This window comes from Dromiciops gliroides, chromosome 6 (genome assembly GCF_019393635.1).
Source record: "Dromiciops gliroides isolate mDroGli1 chromosome 6, mDroGli1.pri, whole genome shotgun sequence".
Taxonomy (NCBI): Eukaryota; Metazoa; Chordata; class Mammalia; order Microbiotheria; family Microbiotheriidae; genus Dromiciops; species Dromiciops gliroides.
Genome location: NC_057866.1, coordinates 23881637 through 23900219, shown reverse-complemented (window position 1 = coordinate 23900219; position 18583 = coordinate 23881637). Strand labels below are relative to the sequence as shown.

General features: G+C 46.0%; 1 protein-coding gene across 11 annotated transcripts in view; it reads right to left on the bottom strand.

The window, feature by feature from the left end:
- AMBRA1 (autophagy and beclin 1 regulator 1) overlaps positions 1 to 18583 on the bottom strand; it is a 187329-nt gene that overhangs the window by 107560 nt on the left and 61186 nt on the right. For 7 of the 11 annotated variants that reach the window (XM_043969727.1, XM_043969728.1, XM_043969726.1 and 4 more), the window contains 2 exons: positions 6324 to 6410; positions 2619 to 2798 (listed from right to left, as the gene is read on the bottom strand). The exons of 1 other annotated variant lie outside the window; for it this stretch is intronic. In XM_043969727.1, coding sequence (XP_043825662.1) covers positions 2619 to 2798; positions 6324 to 6410 — 267 coding nt within the window. The remainder of the gene's footprint in view (positions 1 to 2618; positions 2799 to 6323; positions 6411 to 18583) is intronic. 3 more of the 11 variants (XM_043969729.1, XM_043969732.1, XM_043969730.1) reach the window with 2 other exon arrangements.

Genomic DNA, 18583 nt, shown 5'->3' with positions numbered 1-18583 from the left:
CTCACTGCAGATGAGATGAGAAACGAATGGCAGGAATTCAGGGGGCAGGTAGGTGGCACAGTAGATAAATCACCAGCCCTGGATTCAGGAGGACCTGAGTTCAAATCCAGCCTCAGACACTTGATACTTACTAGCTGTGTGACCCTGGGCAAGTCACTTAACCCCAATTGCCTCACCAAAAAAACAACAACAAAAAAACGGAATTCAGGGCAGGAAAATACTCTTGCATACAGATATGGTCACCCATCTTGATTCCAAGAAGACAAGGCTTCTTGCTGCTGGCTAGCTCCCAAAGCTGGCCTCCCTACCCAAGGGTCTTCTTTCATAGTAGATTTAGCAAAGAACTTAAGCACTGTTCTGAGCCACACACCATGCCGTGCCACGGCTTTAGAAGCCTCCCAGCTTCCTCCCCACACATTCCCTATTACGCCTCCCTCCAGGGAGCCTCTAAACAGCTTCCAGAGGAGAGCAGCAGACAACAGAGGGGGTAATACTCAGTGTTCACTGGTCTAAACGAGGAGAAGAGCTATGCATCGTAAACTAGTATCAACCAGCCAGCACCCTTCCCTAAAAGATCTGGACTTGTAGTGCTGCACAGTGACTAATACCAAAGGAGCTATTAAAAACAAGATTACAGCCCTTGTCAGCCCAACAGGGAAAGATTCAGGACGGGCATTAGGGAAACCGGCACTTTGTTATGAACCAAGGAGAAACAAAGAGAAGGCCCCAAGAAAAAACACAAGAAATCAGTATGAGAGCTGCACTCTGGCTGTGCTGAAACAAGAAGGAAGACAGAGCAGAGGTGGGTTGTAGGGAGCAAAGGGAGGAAGCTGTCTGGCAAAGGGAAATGGTGGGGAAGGAAGGGCAAAGGGAGGAGGTGGCAACAGGAGCGGGGGAGGGGTAAGATGGGGAGAATACTTTAGACTATTTTAAGTTAAATACAGAATTCTATTGTGAAGGACAAGTCACGAGGCAAGGTACAGCTCAAAGGCACGGGCTCTGCATTCTCACCATCATGAGAAGGTAACTCAACAATCCAAGGCAGCCGGGGAGGAGGGACTGGTAATTCCCAGCATGAATTCCAACTTCCACAGGCACCAAGTTGTGGCAAGTTTGGCAGGTCTGATAGAACTGCTATCTCCAGGGGAACACACTTGCCTATAGGTACTTGCTGGGCTGAGAAATGGAAAGAGTTGCCTGCTCTTCTCTGACAACAGAGCCAGCACCAAATGTCCCCAAGGATGGATGGGAGGGAAGAATAGCTCCTCTGAGGCTCCGATTCCTTAGCTCCCTTGGCTGAGCTGCCTGACAGACTCCCTCCCACCCCACCCCAGCTGCTTTGGGGAATGCTACTGTCATTCCTGCATCTCTCGCCCTCATATCTTATACAAACAGGGTCACGATGAAAGGGGAGAAAGTCTTCGTCTTATTTTTCCCTTTGCGTTCAAGTGTCCAATTTGTGGAGCATGAAATTCCACAGAATAAAATTTCAAAAAGGTTGTCTTGACCCCTTTTTCTCATCTACATCACAGAGTTAAGTTCTCACATGGCTTCCAAGGGCGAGGAGAGTATTCTTGAACCCATATGACCTCCCCCAGCACCTAGGAGAAAAGGAAAGAGGAACAAAGCAAAAACATGGTACTCCATTCCCAATTTGGTCAGATAAAAATACAAAAAGCATGAGAAGAAAAGACTAATGTGAAGAAAGAAGAGGAATTCTTTTCTGGGACCATCCTTTCCTCCAATCATTTTCCAAATAGTAGATCCTGAGAGAGGAAAAGAAGAGAAGAGCTCAAGTATTTCCTTCTCTCTCATTTTGGATGGTGCTTTGAAAAACAAAAGCCAAACGTCCAACTGAGAAGCAGCCAACAAAGGCGACTTTCAGGAAGAAAAGGAACACGTGATGAATGGATGGAAAGGTCTGAAGCAGTAAGACAAAAAATGGGAAACAGAGGAGGGTGGCCCTCTGGCTCAGCCACTCTGCAAAGACTAGTAGGAAGACAGAGATGTCTATGATTAACTTCCCTAAGACACTGGCCAACCTTCCAAGGCTTTCTTGAGGGCAGGAGTTGAAGAAAGTCTAGACGAGATAAACAGAGCCTTCAAGGATGGATCTAATGAAGGCTGCCAGGGTACAAGATCTCCACCTGGAGAGGAGCAGTGACCCCTGCATTTCTTTCTATCCTAGTCAAGTCAGGAAGAAAGAAGTACCTAAGCAATGCCAAGTTAGCCAATCAGAAACCCTTCAAAAGTCAATTAACATGTGTGGGATAGAAGGTGGAAATCCCGTCTCTAGTATCAGATTATTTTTCTCCCAATCTGATCTTTGTCCAGTCAGTTAGCTCTTGACGCCAGCTACAGTTAAGGTGGCATTACAACTTCCAGGGATAGGAGTGATCTAACTGTGCCAATAAAAAAGGTACTGAAGGCAGGCTGGCAACACTGTCCCTCATCCCACCTATAAAATGAATGAGAGGTTTGAAGTAAAACCCCAGAATAAGAAGGAGCTACCATGCCTGAATCGTGGCAACTTGGAAGAGGCCACAGCACAGGATGGTTGTGGTGGTTGGGGGGTAGGGGGTAGAGTGGGGAGGAAAGGAGGCCAGGTATGTACTTACTCAAAGTCCTCAAACTCCAAGTCGTTTCCCTCTACTGATGGGCCTTGGTTGTCTGAGGAAGAAGAGGAAGTGGAAGAACGGAGACGGTTCTGTTGGTAGCGCATGGAGCGCTGGCGAATACTGTCTCTTCGAGAAAGATATTGGATCATCCTCTGGGCGTAGTATGCAGCAGGAGATAACCTGAGAGAAAGGGAGATGGACAGACACAAACTAGCACTAAGGACAGCTCCGGCTTTTCCATACCACTTGCCCTGTAGAAGCTGCCTCCAAAGACCCCTAAGGTGAAGGCTCTCCCATGCATCAGTGGGGTCCCTCATAAGGCCTCCACATCTGCTGGCAGAGCTGCCCAAATAGAGAGCTTCTTTGTGGCATGCCCCAGGCAGCCAGCCAAACTTGTAGAGGTTTTCCAACCATCTATCCAAGCTCAGCTACCCGAAGCAGTCTGAAACAAAGAGAAAAGAGTTCCAGGATGGAAGCATCTATGTCTCTACAATCCCAACACCAGGCTCAGGGAGGAGGAGAAGGGCACTGAGAACAATGGAGGGAATTAGATGACAGTCGACTCTTCTCTCCTTCTTCAGGACCTTTCCCAGAACATAATTATTTTGCTCAGGGGTTCTTCATCATCTGGCCTGGTGCCCTCCCTACTGCCCATCTCTCATCACACCTCTTCTCTACACACAAACACACACACACACACACACACACTCACTCAGCCGTACCTCCTAGGTTTGTACGTCTGGGTTACTTATAGTGAGTGAGGGGGAATGACAACATCAAAGGAAGCTACGAGAAATTTCACCTTCTAAAAATATCTAGGTAGTCACCTGAAAATTATAAGAAAAACATTTGCAAAGCTACTTGTAGCCCTCAGACTATTTCACTGCTTGGATTTAGTCTGTGGGGAAATCCTTGTGGCAAACACAGACCTGGCCAAAGGAGCCCAAGAAAAACTTGGTGGTAGTTTTAAACATGGCTCAGAAATGTCTCAGTCACTGGTGGAGTTATCTATCTGGACAATCATCAGAAGAAACTGTCCAGCAGGGGTGACAGCTGCTAGAAATAGACAATTCATATCCATAGGATAATACGCTGCACTTGGTACTTTGGGACCCAAACTGCCTTTGTCACAACAGGTAGAGAGAGAGTACACAGATCTATTGACCAAGAAGGTCAAATGATAAGAGATGCTTCTTTGTTAATTTCCCAGGGAGCCCAATTCCATGCCATCTGCAGCAAGAAACCAGAGAATCCTGAGCTTCTCAAGAGAAAAAAGCCAAGAAGCAATTGTTCCTACCCAGAACAAGTCATTCAGAATTCTATATTCAGGAACCATTTTGGAACCTCTCACCTCCAAGGATGGAAAAGAAAGAAGCAGGAACCAGCTCTGGAAGGAGGGGCAATAAAGCTAAGTGCTTTTAAAAGATTTGCTTCCCAACAGCTGCTAGGGATGGATTCTCATTATTCAGTCTCACCTCAACTATTATACAAATAAATAAGCAGTGACAAAACTTACCCGAAATGACGTTAGCACCTGTCTACTGAGAACCCCCTCACTGTGTGCTCAGAGCTCTCTAGACTACAAATGAATGAACAAGAAAGGATTGAAGTGCTTATCATGTGCCAGACACTGGGCTAAGTGCTGGACATACAAATACAAGAAAGCAAGAGTCCGTCTCAGAAAGCACGAAGCAGGGGAAGGAAACTCTCAGCAAAATGACAAAAGCAAGGAGGTTGTTGTGGCCTACAACAAAAGGAGGCAAGGAGTTCCAAATGCTGAACCAGTGGCACATGAGGCCTTGGCCTTAAACCTCATCTATTTGTTAAAGCTTTACATCAGAGAAATGAAAAGGAGAATTGAAAAGATCTTGTGATGACTTAATGCCACCCCACAGAATTTAAACCTGGAAAGCCACAATGTCTTCAGAGCTGGAATTTAAATGTTTATATACATTCCCAAATTTTAATTGGAGGACTCAAGGATAAAGATCTCATTCCTCCTCAAGGACAGAATGTCAGTTACCTGCTTCTCTAAGACATCACGTTCTTTTTCTGACGAATTAAAAGATCAGTTGTAGAATAAGCCAACAGTCTTTATGGGAGGAAAAGAGGGCAATTCAGGATGTTTTTATAGGACTTTGTCCAGTCAAACACCTCATCATTAATGGAGAGATTTGGGACTAGGGATGGCCTAAGAGAGACTGTTCTAGAGACTAGAGAGGTCCCCAACTGAATGTTCTCTCTCTCTCATCCTTTCTCCCTCCCTCCTCCGACTCACTCACTGTCTCCTCCACGCCAACTACACAACTTGCCCTAAAAACTTATCTCCCTCTTCTAGAGTTAAGAGCTTTCAAATATCAGAAACTCCCCCTTCCCCTTCCTGCTTCAATGATCACCTATATTCCTATATTCTCTTTATTTTAGTCACTGACCCGGAGAAGCATCTGATAAATCGGATTTTTCTTTATTTCTTGGGTATGGAGAGAAGATCTCACTCTGACAGGAACACTGGATGATCACTCTACTAGTTATCACAGAGATGGAGTATTCTGGCCCCAGACATAAAAGTCCCCAAGACTAACACTTCAGCATCAAAGTGACACTGTAACGGCATTATCCATGCTGGATAATCTTCCAGATAAATCAATAGTTTTGTCTGAAGTGAAACTTTCAGTTCTCTAGGACTCACATTTCTTATCTCCCCAGTCTCCTATAGAATTCTCCCCATCATTCCCAATTTCTTAGATCTTTCAATTTAATGAAGATTTAGCTTTTCTCTTCCTTTTAGAACATTAACAGAACTGACAAGCATACTCCATGTGTCTTAGAGACTGCTCTACAAACCAAAGTGTTTTTTATTGTTATTTTTTTTTTTTGCAGGGCAATGAGGGTTACGTGACTTCCCCAGGGTCACATAGCTAGCAAGCGTCAGGTGTCTGCAGCCAGATTTGAACTCAGGTCCTCCTGAATCCAGGGCTCGTGCTTTATCCACTGCGCCCCCTAGCTACCCCCTAACCATAGTGTTTTGTTTAAGAACATGCATTTATCTTTAGTAATTAGTTTCAGGGAAGATCCTAAGTTTATTCCATCTCAATTATTTTTTCTACAAGAACTATCTTAGCACCTAGTGATTACAGGAGAAGCAAGAGCTTTAACAAGGCTCTGACCTGTTTTCACTACAATCTCTCTTCTCTCCTCCAAATAAAACTCACTAAGATGTAACAACTAAGAGCACCAGTTGGCCACCCTGTGATTTTGGGGGTAGCCCTCATAAATGACCGCCTATCTCTTTTTGACTTGGGACTTTTTCAGTGGCACTGATGATGCGCTCTAAAAGTGCTTCTGGTCAGTCTCAGACGGGCATGCAGCTTTGTTTCTGAACTCTTCAGACCCTCCCTGAGATCACCTCGCTCAGAGATTATTTTGCTACTCGTTATTTGTAGAAAGAGCTCCCATATGAGGCGAGCACTGTCTGCCAAAGCTGTATTCCTGCTGTGGCTCTGTTCACTTACCTGCTGTCTATGATCTACTTCCCAGGCATGTGAGCCACCTTTATCAAAACTGAAAGTGATGAGTAAAAGAGCCGCTGAGTAAGCTATCCATGGTGAGAAGAAGTGGCCGTTCACACAGCTCAGCAGGGTCTAACTTCTGCAGGGGTGGCTCAAAGGATCTACTCCCTCCCACCTGAGATCGCCTGGGCCTTACCTCGCAGGGTCTGGATAAATGGGGTGTTCCCGGGATCCTGCTCCATCATAGCGGGATAATGAAATGAGGGAAGACTCCAGCAGCCTCCTAACAGAGATTAAAAACAGAAGGCAGTCCCTGTCAAACACCAACTCAGAGGTCATACATGAGGTAAAAGAGTGGGAGGGACAAATCAAAGTCCTATTCCTGTAGTTTTCCCAGATGCCGCTGGCATATTAGGAGCCACACCCTGTCTCTAAGCTAAATGTTTAGGGACTTGTAACGGCCACTAAAACAAAGCACTCAGATCCCTGCCCCACAGTTCCTCAAAGGGGCTCACAGCCACAGGAATTCTTTTCACTACTGTTCAGGAGACACCTTTTCACAGACATCACTTCATTCCTTTACAAAGTAGCCCGGGAAGTCAGCGTGGGTTTAGAATTGAAGAGAGTGCCTGAGTAAAGAGCTAATTCAGGTCGACTCATTCCAAGGAATCCTCCCTTCTGCTCCTCTGCCCTGCTGAGTCCCACATGCCAGCAGCATCCCCTCAGCACCATTCCCATCCAGCAATGACTGCTGGCAAGCCCTAAATAGAGACATCATCAGTGTCAGAGTCTCTACTCGAGAGAGCCTCTGCCATCAGGGTCTCTTCCAATAAACAATGCTTTGGGGAAATGGCTTTTCTATGCCCCTGGAAGGAAGTGCACATGGGAGACACATCCCCTCTCCCACTGCATCTTGCCTGGCACTCTTGGGAGCAGACCACTGGCTTGCTGCCAGGCTCTTGGACAGAAATAGAGCATAAGAGCAGCAACTGATTTCTTCCAATCAAGTTCATTCACTTAACTTTCATGAAAACTATCTGGCCTTGGGTACATACAGTCACCTCACAGGCAAAGAGATCAGTTATCATAGCAGCCAGCCAACTGCAGCATCACCCCAGAAGCCTGGAGAGGTAAGAGCTCCCAATAGAAACGAGAACAATCCAACCTACAGTTGCTATTCTCAGCACAGACCCACCTGCCAATCCCTGCCAAATATTTCTGATCACACTAGACAGCCTGACCACTGCAGAAGGGTAAGAACTTACAAAGAAGGAAGACAAGGGGTAGAGAAACAGATTGTTAACCCTGTATGATATAGAGGTGGAGCAAAGTTTTTAATTAAGAGGTGGAGGTGGTAAGAGAGGTATATGGAATAAGGGATAAAGGAGAGGACAGACAAGCTCAAAATAAAGGAACTGACAGCTGTGGCAAAAAACAAAACCAAAACCCCAAACCCCAAATCAAAAACAAAAGTCTGTGCTGGGCCTCCATGTTATGATTGTTCAAGACTTAAGAAACAAGCTCTGGGGGCAGCTAGGTGGCGCAGTGGATAGAGCACCGGCCCTGGATTCAGGAGGACCTGAGTTCAAATCGGGCCTCAGACCCTTGACACTTACTAGCTGTGTGACGCTGGGCAAGTCACTTAACCCCAATTGCCTCACCAAAAAACAAACAAACAAAAAACAAGCTCTGAAAGTCTACAGTGATGATGGTGAGGGAATTGGGGGGGGGGGTGGAATTCGCACATGGAAGACACAATGAAAGCAGCAAGGTCTGGGGGCAACTGGCTTCTCCTGGGCCAACTGAGCAACTTTCCTGACACAACCCGCTTTGGAGTCAGGGCTACACTCCTTTCTGAGCAAAGGTCATCTAACACCCACAGTAAGTAAAGCATGCTCACCACCAAGGTGAGCACTGCCAGGTATGATTATTTCAGGGCATAAGAAGTCCTCAAGTGCAGAAAAGACAGTCACCTGGGGGTGATGCTACACTGAGGAGAAAGATGAGGCAGGTGATCTCAAACAAGAGGTTTCTTGCCATAGCCGACGTCCCAAGGGAGTAGCTGTTTTAAACTAGGAGCACTTGCCTGAATCTGAGAAAAACTCTTTCCACACAACCTTCTCGGGATGTGGAAAAACATTTGCATTACTGCCTCCGGTATTATGAGGAGACAATTAGCCACCAGGGCCCTCAGAGGGGGGGCCACTCCCCAGAACCTCAGGGAGGGGAGCTGTGTTCTTTCTATGCCTAAAGGATGGGGCTTGTCTGGGGGCTCTTCAGCTGCTTGATGGGTGAGTGAGTGGCATCTTCACTTCTAATCTGAAGAGCCACACTGAAAGCAGGGTGTGCAGGAGTGGGGCAGCTAATAAGGTAAGGGGCATGTCTGGAGCCTGGGCCACAAGAACTGCACCGTATGTATATAGTAGGCACTTTATAAATGTTGACTGAAATAGTCTAAGTCTCAGAAATGCACATCAGATATATAATAGAGGGGAAAGCCCCAAGACTTGTGGATTTCCTAGTTCAGGCTGGCTGACAGAAAACAATCAATGAACAAGCCTTTATTAAGCACCCATGATGTGCCAGGCACTGGGCTAGGATGAAATAATCCCTACCCAACGACATAGCCTCTCTGCAGCCTGTGACACCATCCTTCACCTTCTCCTCCTCCTCTTTCTGGTTTGTTGGGACACTCTTCTCTCTTGATTTTCTTCCTACCTATCTGACCACTCCTCAGTCTCAACACATAGAACTCTCAGATGTGTCTAGCCCTAACCTCTCTCCCGACTTCTAGTCTGGCAACTCCAATTGTTTATTGTACATCTCAAACTGGACGTCTCAACAACATCCTGAACGTAACACATCCAAAACAGAACTCATTAGCTTTCTCCTTAAACCCTCCCCCAACTCCAAACTCCCCTTTTAGTGTCAAGGGTACCATCATACTCCTAAAGGGTATCTCCATCTTCCTAAAGAACAGGCCTGATCATGTCACTACCTAGAGGCAGTCAGGCTACCCAATTGATTGGGCCTGGAGGACCCGAGTTCAAATCCAGACTCAGACACTTAATCATTGTGTGTGACCTTGGGCAAGTCACTTAACATCTGCCCTGCAGATTCCGCTAATGTAAAATGGGAATAATAACAACATCTACCTCATAGGATTGTTGAGGATCAAGTGAGATAATATTCATAAAGGGCTTGATCCAGTCCCTTCCCCAATTCCCTATTTACCATATTCTAGTGGCTCCTTATCACTGTCAAAATCAGACATCTAGTCCTTTGTTTGGCTTTTCAAGTCCTCCACGTGTGGGCTCCTTCCTCCCTTCCTTTCCAGTCTTTTTCTACCTAGCTCCTCTGTGGATCCTCTGCCAACCGGGAATACCTGCCTTTCTGCTGTTCTTCAAACACAACCCTCCTGCCTCTGATGCATGGTCACTGGCTGGCTCCCACACCTGGCACTTTCTCCAGCTGAAGTGCCACCTGCTGAAAGAAGTCTAGCTTGGTCCTCCTTAATCTCTGGGCCTTCCCTCTAAGAATAAACCCAATTTATCCTGAGCATGGCTTCTCTGTGCACACTTGTTTGCTTTTTGTCTCCCCCATTAGTCTGGGAGCTCCTTAAGGGCAGGAATTGGCCTCTGCCTTTCTTTGGGTCCCTAAAGTACTGGGCACATGGCAGGAATTTAATAAATGCTTATTATTGACTTGACAGACAACAAATGCACATACAAATATAAAAAGCATAAATATAAAGTTAACAAATACAAGGTGGTCATCAGTATCAAAGGCCACAGGGGTTGAGAAGAATGGAGACAGAGAAAAGATCACCAGATCTGGCAATTAAGAGATCCCTGGTAACTATGGATGGAGCAATTCCAGTTAGGTAATGAGAGACAGGAACCCAAACCGCAAAGGGTTCAATATCTCCTCCTTTGAGGTTCATGCTACTCATATCTACCACCCAATCAAAATTCTGGCAGCTCTTGTCTAAAAGCCTCCAGGTCACTCCCCTTCCTCAATGAGCACAGTACATGGCTCATTATTTTTTCTCCTCAACTCCTGCCCTAACACTTGGGAACTTACACACACACACACACACACACACACACACACACACACACACACACACACACACACACACACGCTCATTTCCCATTACCTACTCTTCCAATCTCATCTCACACAAAGATGGTCCTACCTGCACGTTCAAGAGTTCCAAAATCTCCTTATCAAAACATAATCTATTGGCTTTCCACCCTCTTCCTCTGCCTTTTGTTACCAAACCCTACTCTTTATCCACATTGTAACCTCCAATCCCTCGACCCCTCAATTCTGGCCCATGCCATTGCCCCTGAACGTCGCTGTCTTGACCCCTTGGTGAATCAATTCATTCATCCCACACTGTCCTCTTCTCAAGTACCTTGCTCCTTTATCAAATCGCTCATTGTGCTGTCACCTAGGAGTCACCCTCAACTCTTCACTATCTCTGATCCCCCAGAGTCAAATTGTTATCAAGGCAAGGCCTCCTGATGTCAGCTTTGCAGCATCTCTTGAATATGCTCTTTTCTTTCTTGTAACACTGCCACCACTCTGAGGTAGTATGCCCTCATGACCTCATACCTGGACTACTGCAATTGGCTGCTGCGGAGGGGGAGGGGGGGATGGGGTCTACCAGCCTCAAGTCTCTCTCTACTCTAATCCAACCTTCGTTCAGCTACCAAAGTGATTTCTGTAATTTGCATGTCCATCAGCGTAGCCCTCCCCTCACTCCCCACTCAATATTAACTTCAGTAACGCCCTATCACTTCCAGGATCTTATACGGAATCCTCTGTTTGGCCTTCAAAGGCTTTTATTACCTGCTCCCATCCCTACCTTTCAAGACTGCTTATGCCTTCCTCTCCACCACAGACTCTTTGATCCAGTGACACTAGTTTCCTGGCTGTTCCTTGAATGAGACAATCCATCTCTGGACTCTGGGAATTTTCTCTGGCTCTTCCCCATGCTGAGAATGCTCTTCCTCCTCATATCCCCCCTCCTGATTCCCTTGCCTTCCTCTGAGTCCTAACTAAAATCTCATTTTCTACAGGATACCTTTCCCAATGCCCCTTAATTCTAATGCCTTCCTCTGTTAATCATTTCCTATTTATCCTATATATAGCTTGTTTGTAAATATTTACTTCTTGTCTCCACAACTTGACTGTAAGCTCCTTGAATGTGACCACTGTCTTTTGCCTCTTTTTGTATTCCCAGAGCTCAGCATAGTACCTGACACATAATTGGTTGGTTGTTGTCCTTCACTGTTTTGGTGGGGGCTTTTTTGTTTGTTTTTTTTGGTGAGGCAATTGGGGTTAAGTGACTTGCCCAGGGTCACACAGCTAGTGTCAAATGTCTGAGGACAGATTTGAACTCAGGTTCTCCTGACTCCAGGGCCAGTGCCCTATCCACTGCACCACCTAGCTGCTCCCTTTTTAAAATTTATTTTATTTTATTTTTGTGGGGCAATGAGGGTTAAGTGACTTGCCCAGGGTCACACAGCTAGTAAGTGTCAAGTGTCTGAGGCCAGATTTCAACTCAGGTCCTCCTGAATTCAGGGCCTGTGCTTTATCCACTACACCACCTAGCTGCCCCTGTCCTTCACTCTTGAAGAGGACCAAAATGACATCACCACATTGGGGTCAAGGTACAGTGTGTCCAGCAGTGGCTTATCAGACCAATATGAGTTTGGAAAGCCTACCACAAGTTGGGTACAAATAGTCCATATGGACATTTGGAGTGGAGATGTTTAAATCTGTGTAGCTCACGTTTCTTTTAGGCTACCACAATTCTGCTTTGCTCACAGAGCACAGCGCCTTCTTTGATGTGGACCACCATGCTGAGTGATCCTGTGCCAGTGTCCCTCATGTCTCACAATCAATTCCAAAGTCCTTGAGAATGTCCTTGTATGGCTTCTTCTGACCCCCATGTCAGTGCTTCCTCTATGTGAATTCTCCATAAAATAATTTTTTAGGCAAACATATGTTTGGCATTTGAACAATGTGGCCAGCCCACTGGAGTTGCACTCTCTGCAGTAGGCTGAATGCTTGGCAGTTCAGCTTGAGAAAAGACCCCAGTATCCTGTACCTTATCTTATGTGATGAATGAAAATTCCAGAAAGACAGAATTTCAGGGTAATTAGCAATCAATTTATTAATTATGCTAGCATATAAATCAATAAATTGAGGTCAGTGGTTCCTCTCAGAAACCAAAAGACTCCCCCCTCCTCTGAGAAGACTGAATGCCTAAAAGCCTTTGGAAAAGAGAGTGTCCCTGAGGGTAGAAATCAACTCTGATTGGTTAACAACCAAGGAAGAAGTGGACATATTCATGAAGAGGTGAGCAAATAGTCTTCAGCTCCTCCTGTTGAGAACAAAACCTGATCACGATCCATCTTTACCCAGACCACTCTGGTTGGTTTTCCCCTTCCTAAGCCAGTCACCCTAAATTCTAACGGAAAGCTCCAAGGCCAGGGGTAAGAAGTAGCCTAGACTGGATTGTGTTTCTAAGGTCTTCTGGTTGGGTAGAGTCCCACCCAAGATGGAGAAACTGTACTTGGGGGATTTGGGCAATCTCATCTATCAGCAGCGTCATTCAGAGACTGGCCAAACGATCCACAAGGGCTGGTTTCCGAATGAGGAGAGAGGAAGGAAACCGTTTAATCCTAATCTAATAACTGGGTATTAACATAAGAGAAAAAGAATTTCTCTCACTTGCCAGTTGATCTTCAGACTCTTCTTAAGACAATTCAAATGCAAGCAATTCTATTTCTGGCATGGCGCTGGCACACTCTCCAAGTTTCACAGGCAGACAACAATGAGGTCAGCATGATGGCTCTGTAGATCTTCAGTTAGGTAGGCAGCCTAATACCTCTTCTCTCCCACCCTTTTCCTTCAGTGTCACCCAAACACCGAGCTAGCTCTGGCATTGTGCATGTCAACCTCATCATCTATGTGGACATCCCTGGAAAGTATGCTGCCAAACTTATCCCCAGCATTCAAAATGGTTCCATGTATGGATGGTGGGGGGCTGTCTGGTAGAGAACCTGTGTTTTCCTGGTGTTAATCGTTAGGCCCAAATCAGCACAGCAACTGAGAACTGATCCACATGCTGCTGTATCTCAGCCTCAGGGACTGCATCGAGTACAGTCGTCTGAGAACAAAAAAGCACACACCAACCCTCCCTCCACTTATGGCTTGGCTTGTAGCTTTTCACGTTAAAGAATTTCCCGTCAGTGAGGTAGCTGAGCTGGATGTCATTTTTGCCCTCACTGAAGGCGTCTGACCACACTGCTGCAAGCGTCTTGCCAGAGAGGTCATCCGTATGGAACGTCAATCTGCTTGCAAAGGTGTTGGGCAATGGACGGTGCTCTCAACACTTTCCCACTCACCAGTGGAGAGAAGCAGGACTCTGTGCTTGCTCCCATGCTTTTCAGCATGGTGACAATGATGATGTTTTCACTGGACACATGATAGGCACTTAATAAACATCTACTAACCAACTACTGCTTCCTGGCAACTAAGTGGCCAGAGTGCTGGGCCTGCAGTCAGGAAGATCTGAGTTCATATCCAGTCCTAGCTGTGTGATCCTGGGCAAGTCACTTAACCCTATTTGTAAAATAAGCTGGAGAAGGAAATGGTAAACCCCCTCTAGTATCTCTGCCAAGAAATAAGGTCACAAAGAGCTGGACACAACTAAAATGACTAAACAAAACAAGTGTTTCCCTGGGATGAGGCACAGGCATCCCAGTCTCTCCATCTAGCCCATGTCTCTCCCTGTCTCCAGATACTTATTAACAGTTCAAGTTCAAAATGTCTAAACAGTGTTTCTATTTCCCTTAAGCCTTCTGCTCTGCTCAACTTCCTTATTTATCTTAAGGGTGCTACCACTCTTCTGGTCTTCCAGCGCCCTCCATGCCAACTGTAACTCTTCATTCTCACTGCCCCTATATATTCAGTTGTTAAATCTTGTCATTTCTACTTCCTTAGTATCTCCACCATCCACACCTTCTCCCTACACACACAACCATCACCCTAGTTCAAATCTTTCTCCCATCTCACCTGGCCTATTACAATAGCCCACTGAGGGATCTCCCTCCCTGTCTCTCTCCCCACTCTCCTTCATACTCCATAGAGCTGACAGGGATCATCCTAAAATGCAGGTCTGACCACGTAGTTGTTCCCCTACACAGTTATCTCCATTGCTTCCCCACTGGTTTTACGATCTGATATAAACTTCTAGTGTCCTTCACCACCTGGCCCCAACCATTCTTTCCAGTCCTGTTTCACAGGACTTCTTCCCTCACACACTGAGCCCAGTCAGATGGGTCTCCTTGCTCTTCCTCCCACATGACCCCGTCTCCCACCTCTGTGCCTCTGCCCTGGCTGTCCTCACCTTCCTCCTCATCTCCAGCTCTTGGAATCCCTCCTTTTCTCCAATACTCAGCTCAAATGCTGCCTTCAACATAGATTTTTTTTTTTTTTAGGCAATGGGGGTTAAGTGACTTGCCCATGGTCACACAGCTAGTAAGTGTCAAGTGTCTGAGACCGGATTTGAACTCAGGTACTCCTGAATCCTGGGCCAGTGCTTTAACCACTGTGCCACCTAGCTGCCCCCTTTTTTAGATTTTTTTTTTTAGTGCCTTCAACATAGAGTCTTTATTGATCCTCCCAGATGCTAGTGATTGTTTCCTCCTCTCCTTGAAAAATGCCTTGTGTTTATTTTGTATATTGACATTCAGACACTTGTTGTCTTCCCCCAGCAAGGCGTGGTTCCTTTTGGTCCCTGTGTCCCCAGTGCCTAGCACTGTGCTTTGAACATAGCAGACTAATTTAGTCAGTGTTTGTAGACTGCCTCATCAGATGAAGAAAACGAGAAATATTAGCCTAGAGAAGAGAGCCAGCATGGGGAATGCAATCATTGTCTTCGTGTCTTTAAAGAGCACTCATTTGTTCTACTTGGCCCCAAAGATCATCATCAGGATGCCCATCACTGAAAGGCTGATTGAGGCTAGGAGTTTCCCACAATGCAAGGGGCTGCCACCTGAGGAGGGAGAGGGTTCTCCCTTACAGACTGGGTGATGTTGTGAAGGGGCTTCTTGGGGAAGGATAATGGGACTACATAGCTCCTTCTTTTTCTTTTCTTTTCTTTTTTTTTTTTTTGGAGTGATTCATAATTTTATTTATAAGGGAAAGACTGCTGTGACAAGGACAAGTCAAAGTCATCTGAAAATTAGGCATGCTATTTTATTATCTATACTGTGTGAATTTAAGGAGGATTTCGAGGCCATATTTGTCCCCACCTCCCCAGTACTGTTCCCACTTGGCCTGAAATTCCCATTTAGAATCATTTCATAAGATTAGACAACAGAGATGGGGTAAGGGTCTCCTTAAGTCAATTGTTAAAGCATTTCTGTTACCTGAGAGAGGAAGAAAGAGGGCATCTAGCCTTTTCCCAAATAATTATCTGATTAGCAAGGCCAGGTGACACTCTGGAAAATGGACATCAAGTAAGTACTGAGGTAGTGAGGTCCCCAAAGAGCAGGTTATGGAAGGCAAAGTCTAGGAGATGGGTATCTAGTGTAAGGAGCATCAAAGAGTGGTTTGGTCTAAGAGGCTTCTGCTTTACCTATGTTACTTAATTTGACCCTCTTGAGGTCCCTTCTAACAAGCACAAGGTTCTGAAGTGAGAAATAAACATGATCAGGTTTAGGTACCAGCAAAAGAAGGAAAGATGGCTTAGAAAGATGGGAGATGGGGGCAGCTAGGTAGCACGGTGGATAGAGCACTGGCCCTACAGTCAGGAGTACCCGAGTTCAAATCCAGCCTCAGACACTTAACGCTTAGTAGCTGTGTGACCCTGGGCAAGTCACTTAACACCAATGGCCTCACTAAAAAAAAAAAAAAAAAGAAAAGAAAAAAAAGAAAGAAAAATGGGAGATGGCACCTCGCCACTTCCATCCCACTTCAAGTGTTCAGAAGAAAAGAAAGTAGACCCAAGGGATATAGACCAGGTGTGTCTCTTCTTTCCCTCCATCCTTGGCTCTTGCAAGCACCTTGTCCCATCAAACCTGCCCTTCCATCTCCTCTTCTTTCCTTGCTCATTCCCTCTCTGCCTAACACACATACTCAGTCCTGTCCTATTCTGAAAACACATCTCCCCCATCCCTCCTCCTCCCTCCTTGATGTTCCTTTTCTGGGTGCACCTCCTGCCATCTTGGAAAGGTAGGCATTAACTCAAAGCTGTCTTTAGCTCTCCTTTCTCTGTACACAATTTCTCCTTTGGAAATCCCTCCCACCGCCAAGGTATGTAAAGTTGTCACCTCCACATGGATGACAGCCAGAACTCTTTTTTGTCCAGGCCTCTCTCCTGATCAGAACCACATTTTCAACTGTCTGCTAGACAGCCCCACCTGGCTCTTTCTCCTAATACATCAAATCTAACATGTTCGAAACTTCATCATTTTCTACAAAAAAAGTTCTCATTCCCCTACTTCTCCTGTATCATCTTGTCCTAGCCAGCCAGGTACAAAGCCTGTCATTTTCGAATCTTCCCCTTTTCTTGCCCCCCACATTCAACAGACTGACAAAACTTGTCAATCTTACCTCTGAAATGGATTCCCTGCCCCTCCCCCTCTCACAACTATCACCCTAAATTCTTGTAACCCAGACTATTGTAACAGCTATCTCATGGATCTCCCAGCCTCCAACCTCTCCCCATTCCAAGCTATCTCACCCACGTACTGCTACCAGAACCAGAGTTCTAATGCTTTTTTTACGTAACTCCACTGGTCAAAAACCTTAAATAACCCCTGCTATAAGCCAAATAAAGCCCCAGCTCCTTAGCCTGGCATTTGGAGTTCTTCATCATCTGGCCCCAAATACATTTCTAACTTTATCTCCTACCATTCCCCTCCCCCCAGCCTCAGACTCAGCCAAAGTGAACTGCTCATCCCCCCCAACATGTTCCATGCTTTCTGATGTTCATGCCTTTGGTGTCACCTCTACGTGGAATGCAGCACACAGATACCCCCCCCCCAACCCTATCTCAATCTGTCATAATGCCACTCACCCTTCAAGACCTCCCTCAAATAAAACAGCTAACATTTACTTAGTGTTTGGGGTTTAGAAGAGAAACCAGACACAAAGAACAGAAAGATGGCCTCTAAGTCCAGAAGGCCTAAGTTCAAATCCCATCACTGACATATGACAAGTCACCTGACCTCTCAGTACTCTAGGCCAACGCCATCAAACTCAAACAGAACCAGAGGCCACTGATCAGACAGCTGGATCCCTGTAGACCACATCGGGGACATTATCTATGTCATATTGGATTTGAATTTATTTTCTTAAATATCTCCCCATTACATCCCAAACTGGGTCGAGCCACGGTCTGGAGTGCCGTGGGCCGAGGATACGCTTCTGCTGCAGACAAGTCTCTAAGACAACACACGGCAGAGGAGGTAGCCCCCGCCGTGATCAGTAGAAGGAGCTGTTCACATCAATGACACTGAAGGTCTGGGCCTCCCCCCCCCCCATCCCGAGGTTTGCAAAGAAATTTCCTCCCCACAGCTCTGGATGAAAACACCCAAGCATGAAGATGGAGTTGGCTCAGGGAGGATCCCACAGCCACAAAGCCAAGAGTCTAACCCAGGCCCTACTGACACTTCCTCTTTGACCTTGGACAAATCTCTTATGCTGCGCCTCAGTTTCTTCATCTTTAAAAGAAGGATAAAGGGCAGCTAGATGGCACAGTGGATAAAGCACCAGCCCTGGATTCAGGAGTACCTGAGTTCAAATCCAGCCTCAGACACTTGACACTTACTAGCTGTGTGACCCTGGGCAAGTCACTTAACCCTAATTGCCTCACCAAAAAAAAAAAAAAAGAAGAAGGATAAAAATATGGGCAATACCTACCTTAGAGGACAGCTGTGAGGATTGGAGAAGATGCAAAACATAAAACATTTAATGAGACTAAACATATTCTACAATCATGAGCTCTCATCTGGACTTTGAGTCCAGGGCTCTCTTCCCTACCCACACTGCCTCTTCCAGGAAACTTCCTCTGAGGTCCTCAGCCCACCAAAACTCTCTCCTCGACTTCCACAGTAGCCCGTGGCTCACAGCATATCTCAGAGGCAGCTGATGGAGCAGGGGAAAGAAGACTGGGACTAGAGGCAAGAAGACCTCAGCTCAAATCTGGCCTCAGACACTTAGCTGAGTGATCCTAGGCAAGTCATCTGACCTCTGTCAGTTTCAGTTTCCTCATCTGTAAAATGGGGATAATAATAGCACTCACCTCCCAGGATGTTGTGAGGATAAGATGAGATACTATTTGTTTGTAAAGTGCTACAGAAATGCTAGCTATCAGGGTTTTTTCCCATCTTACCCTTCTCTGAAGGAAGGGATCGAGTTTGATTTTTC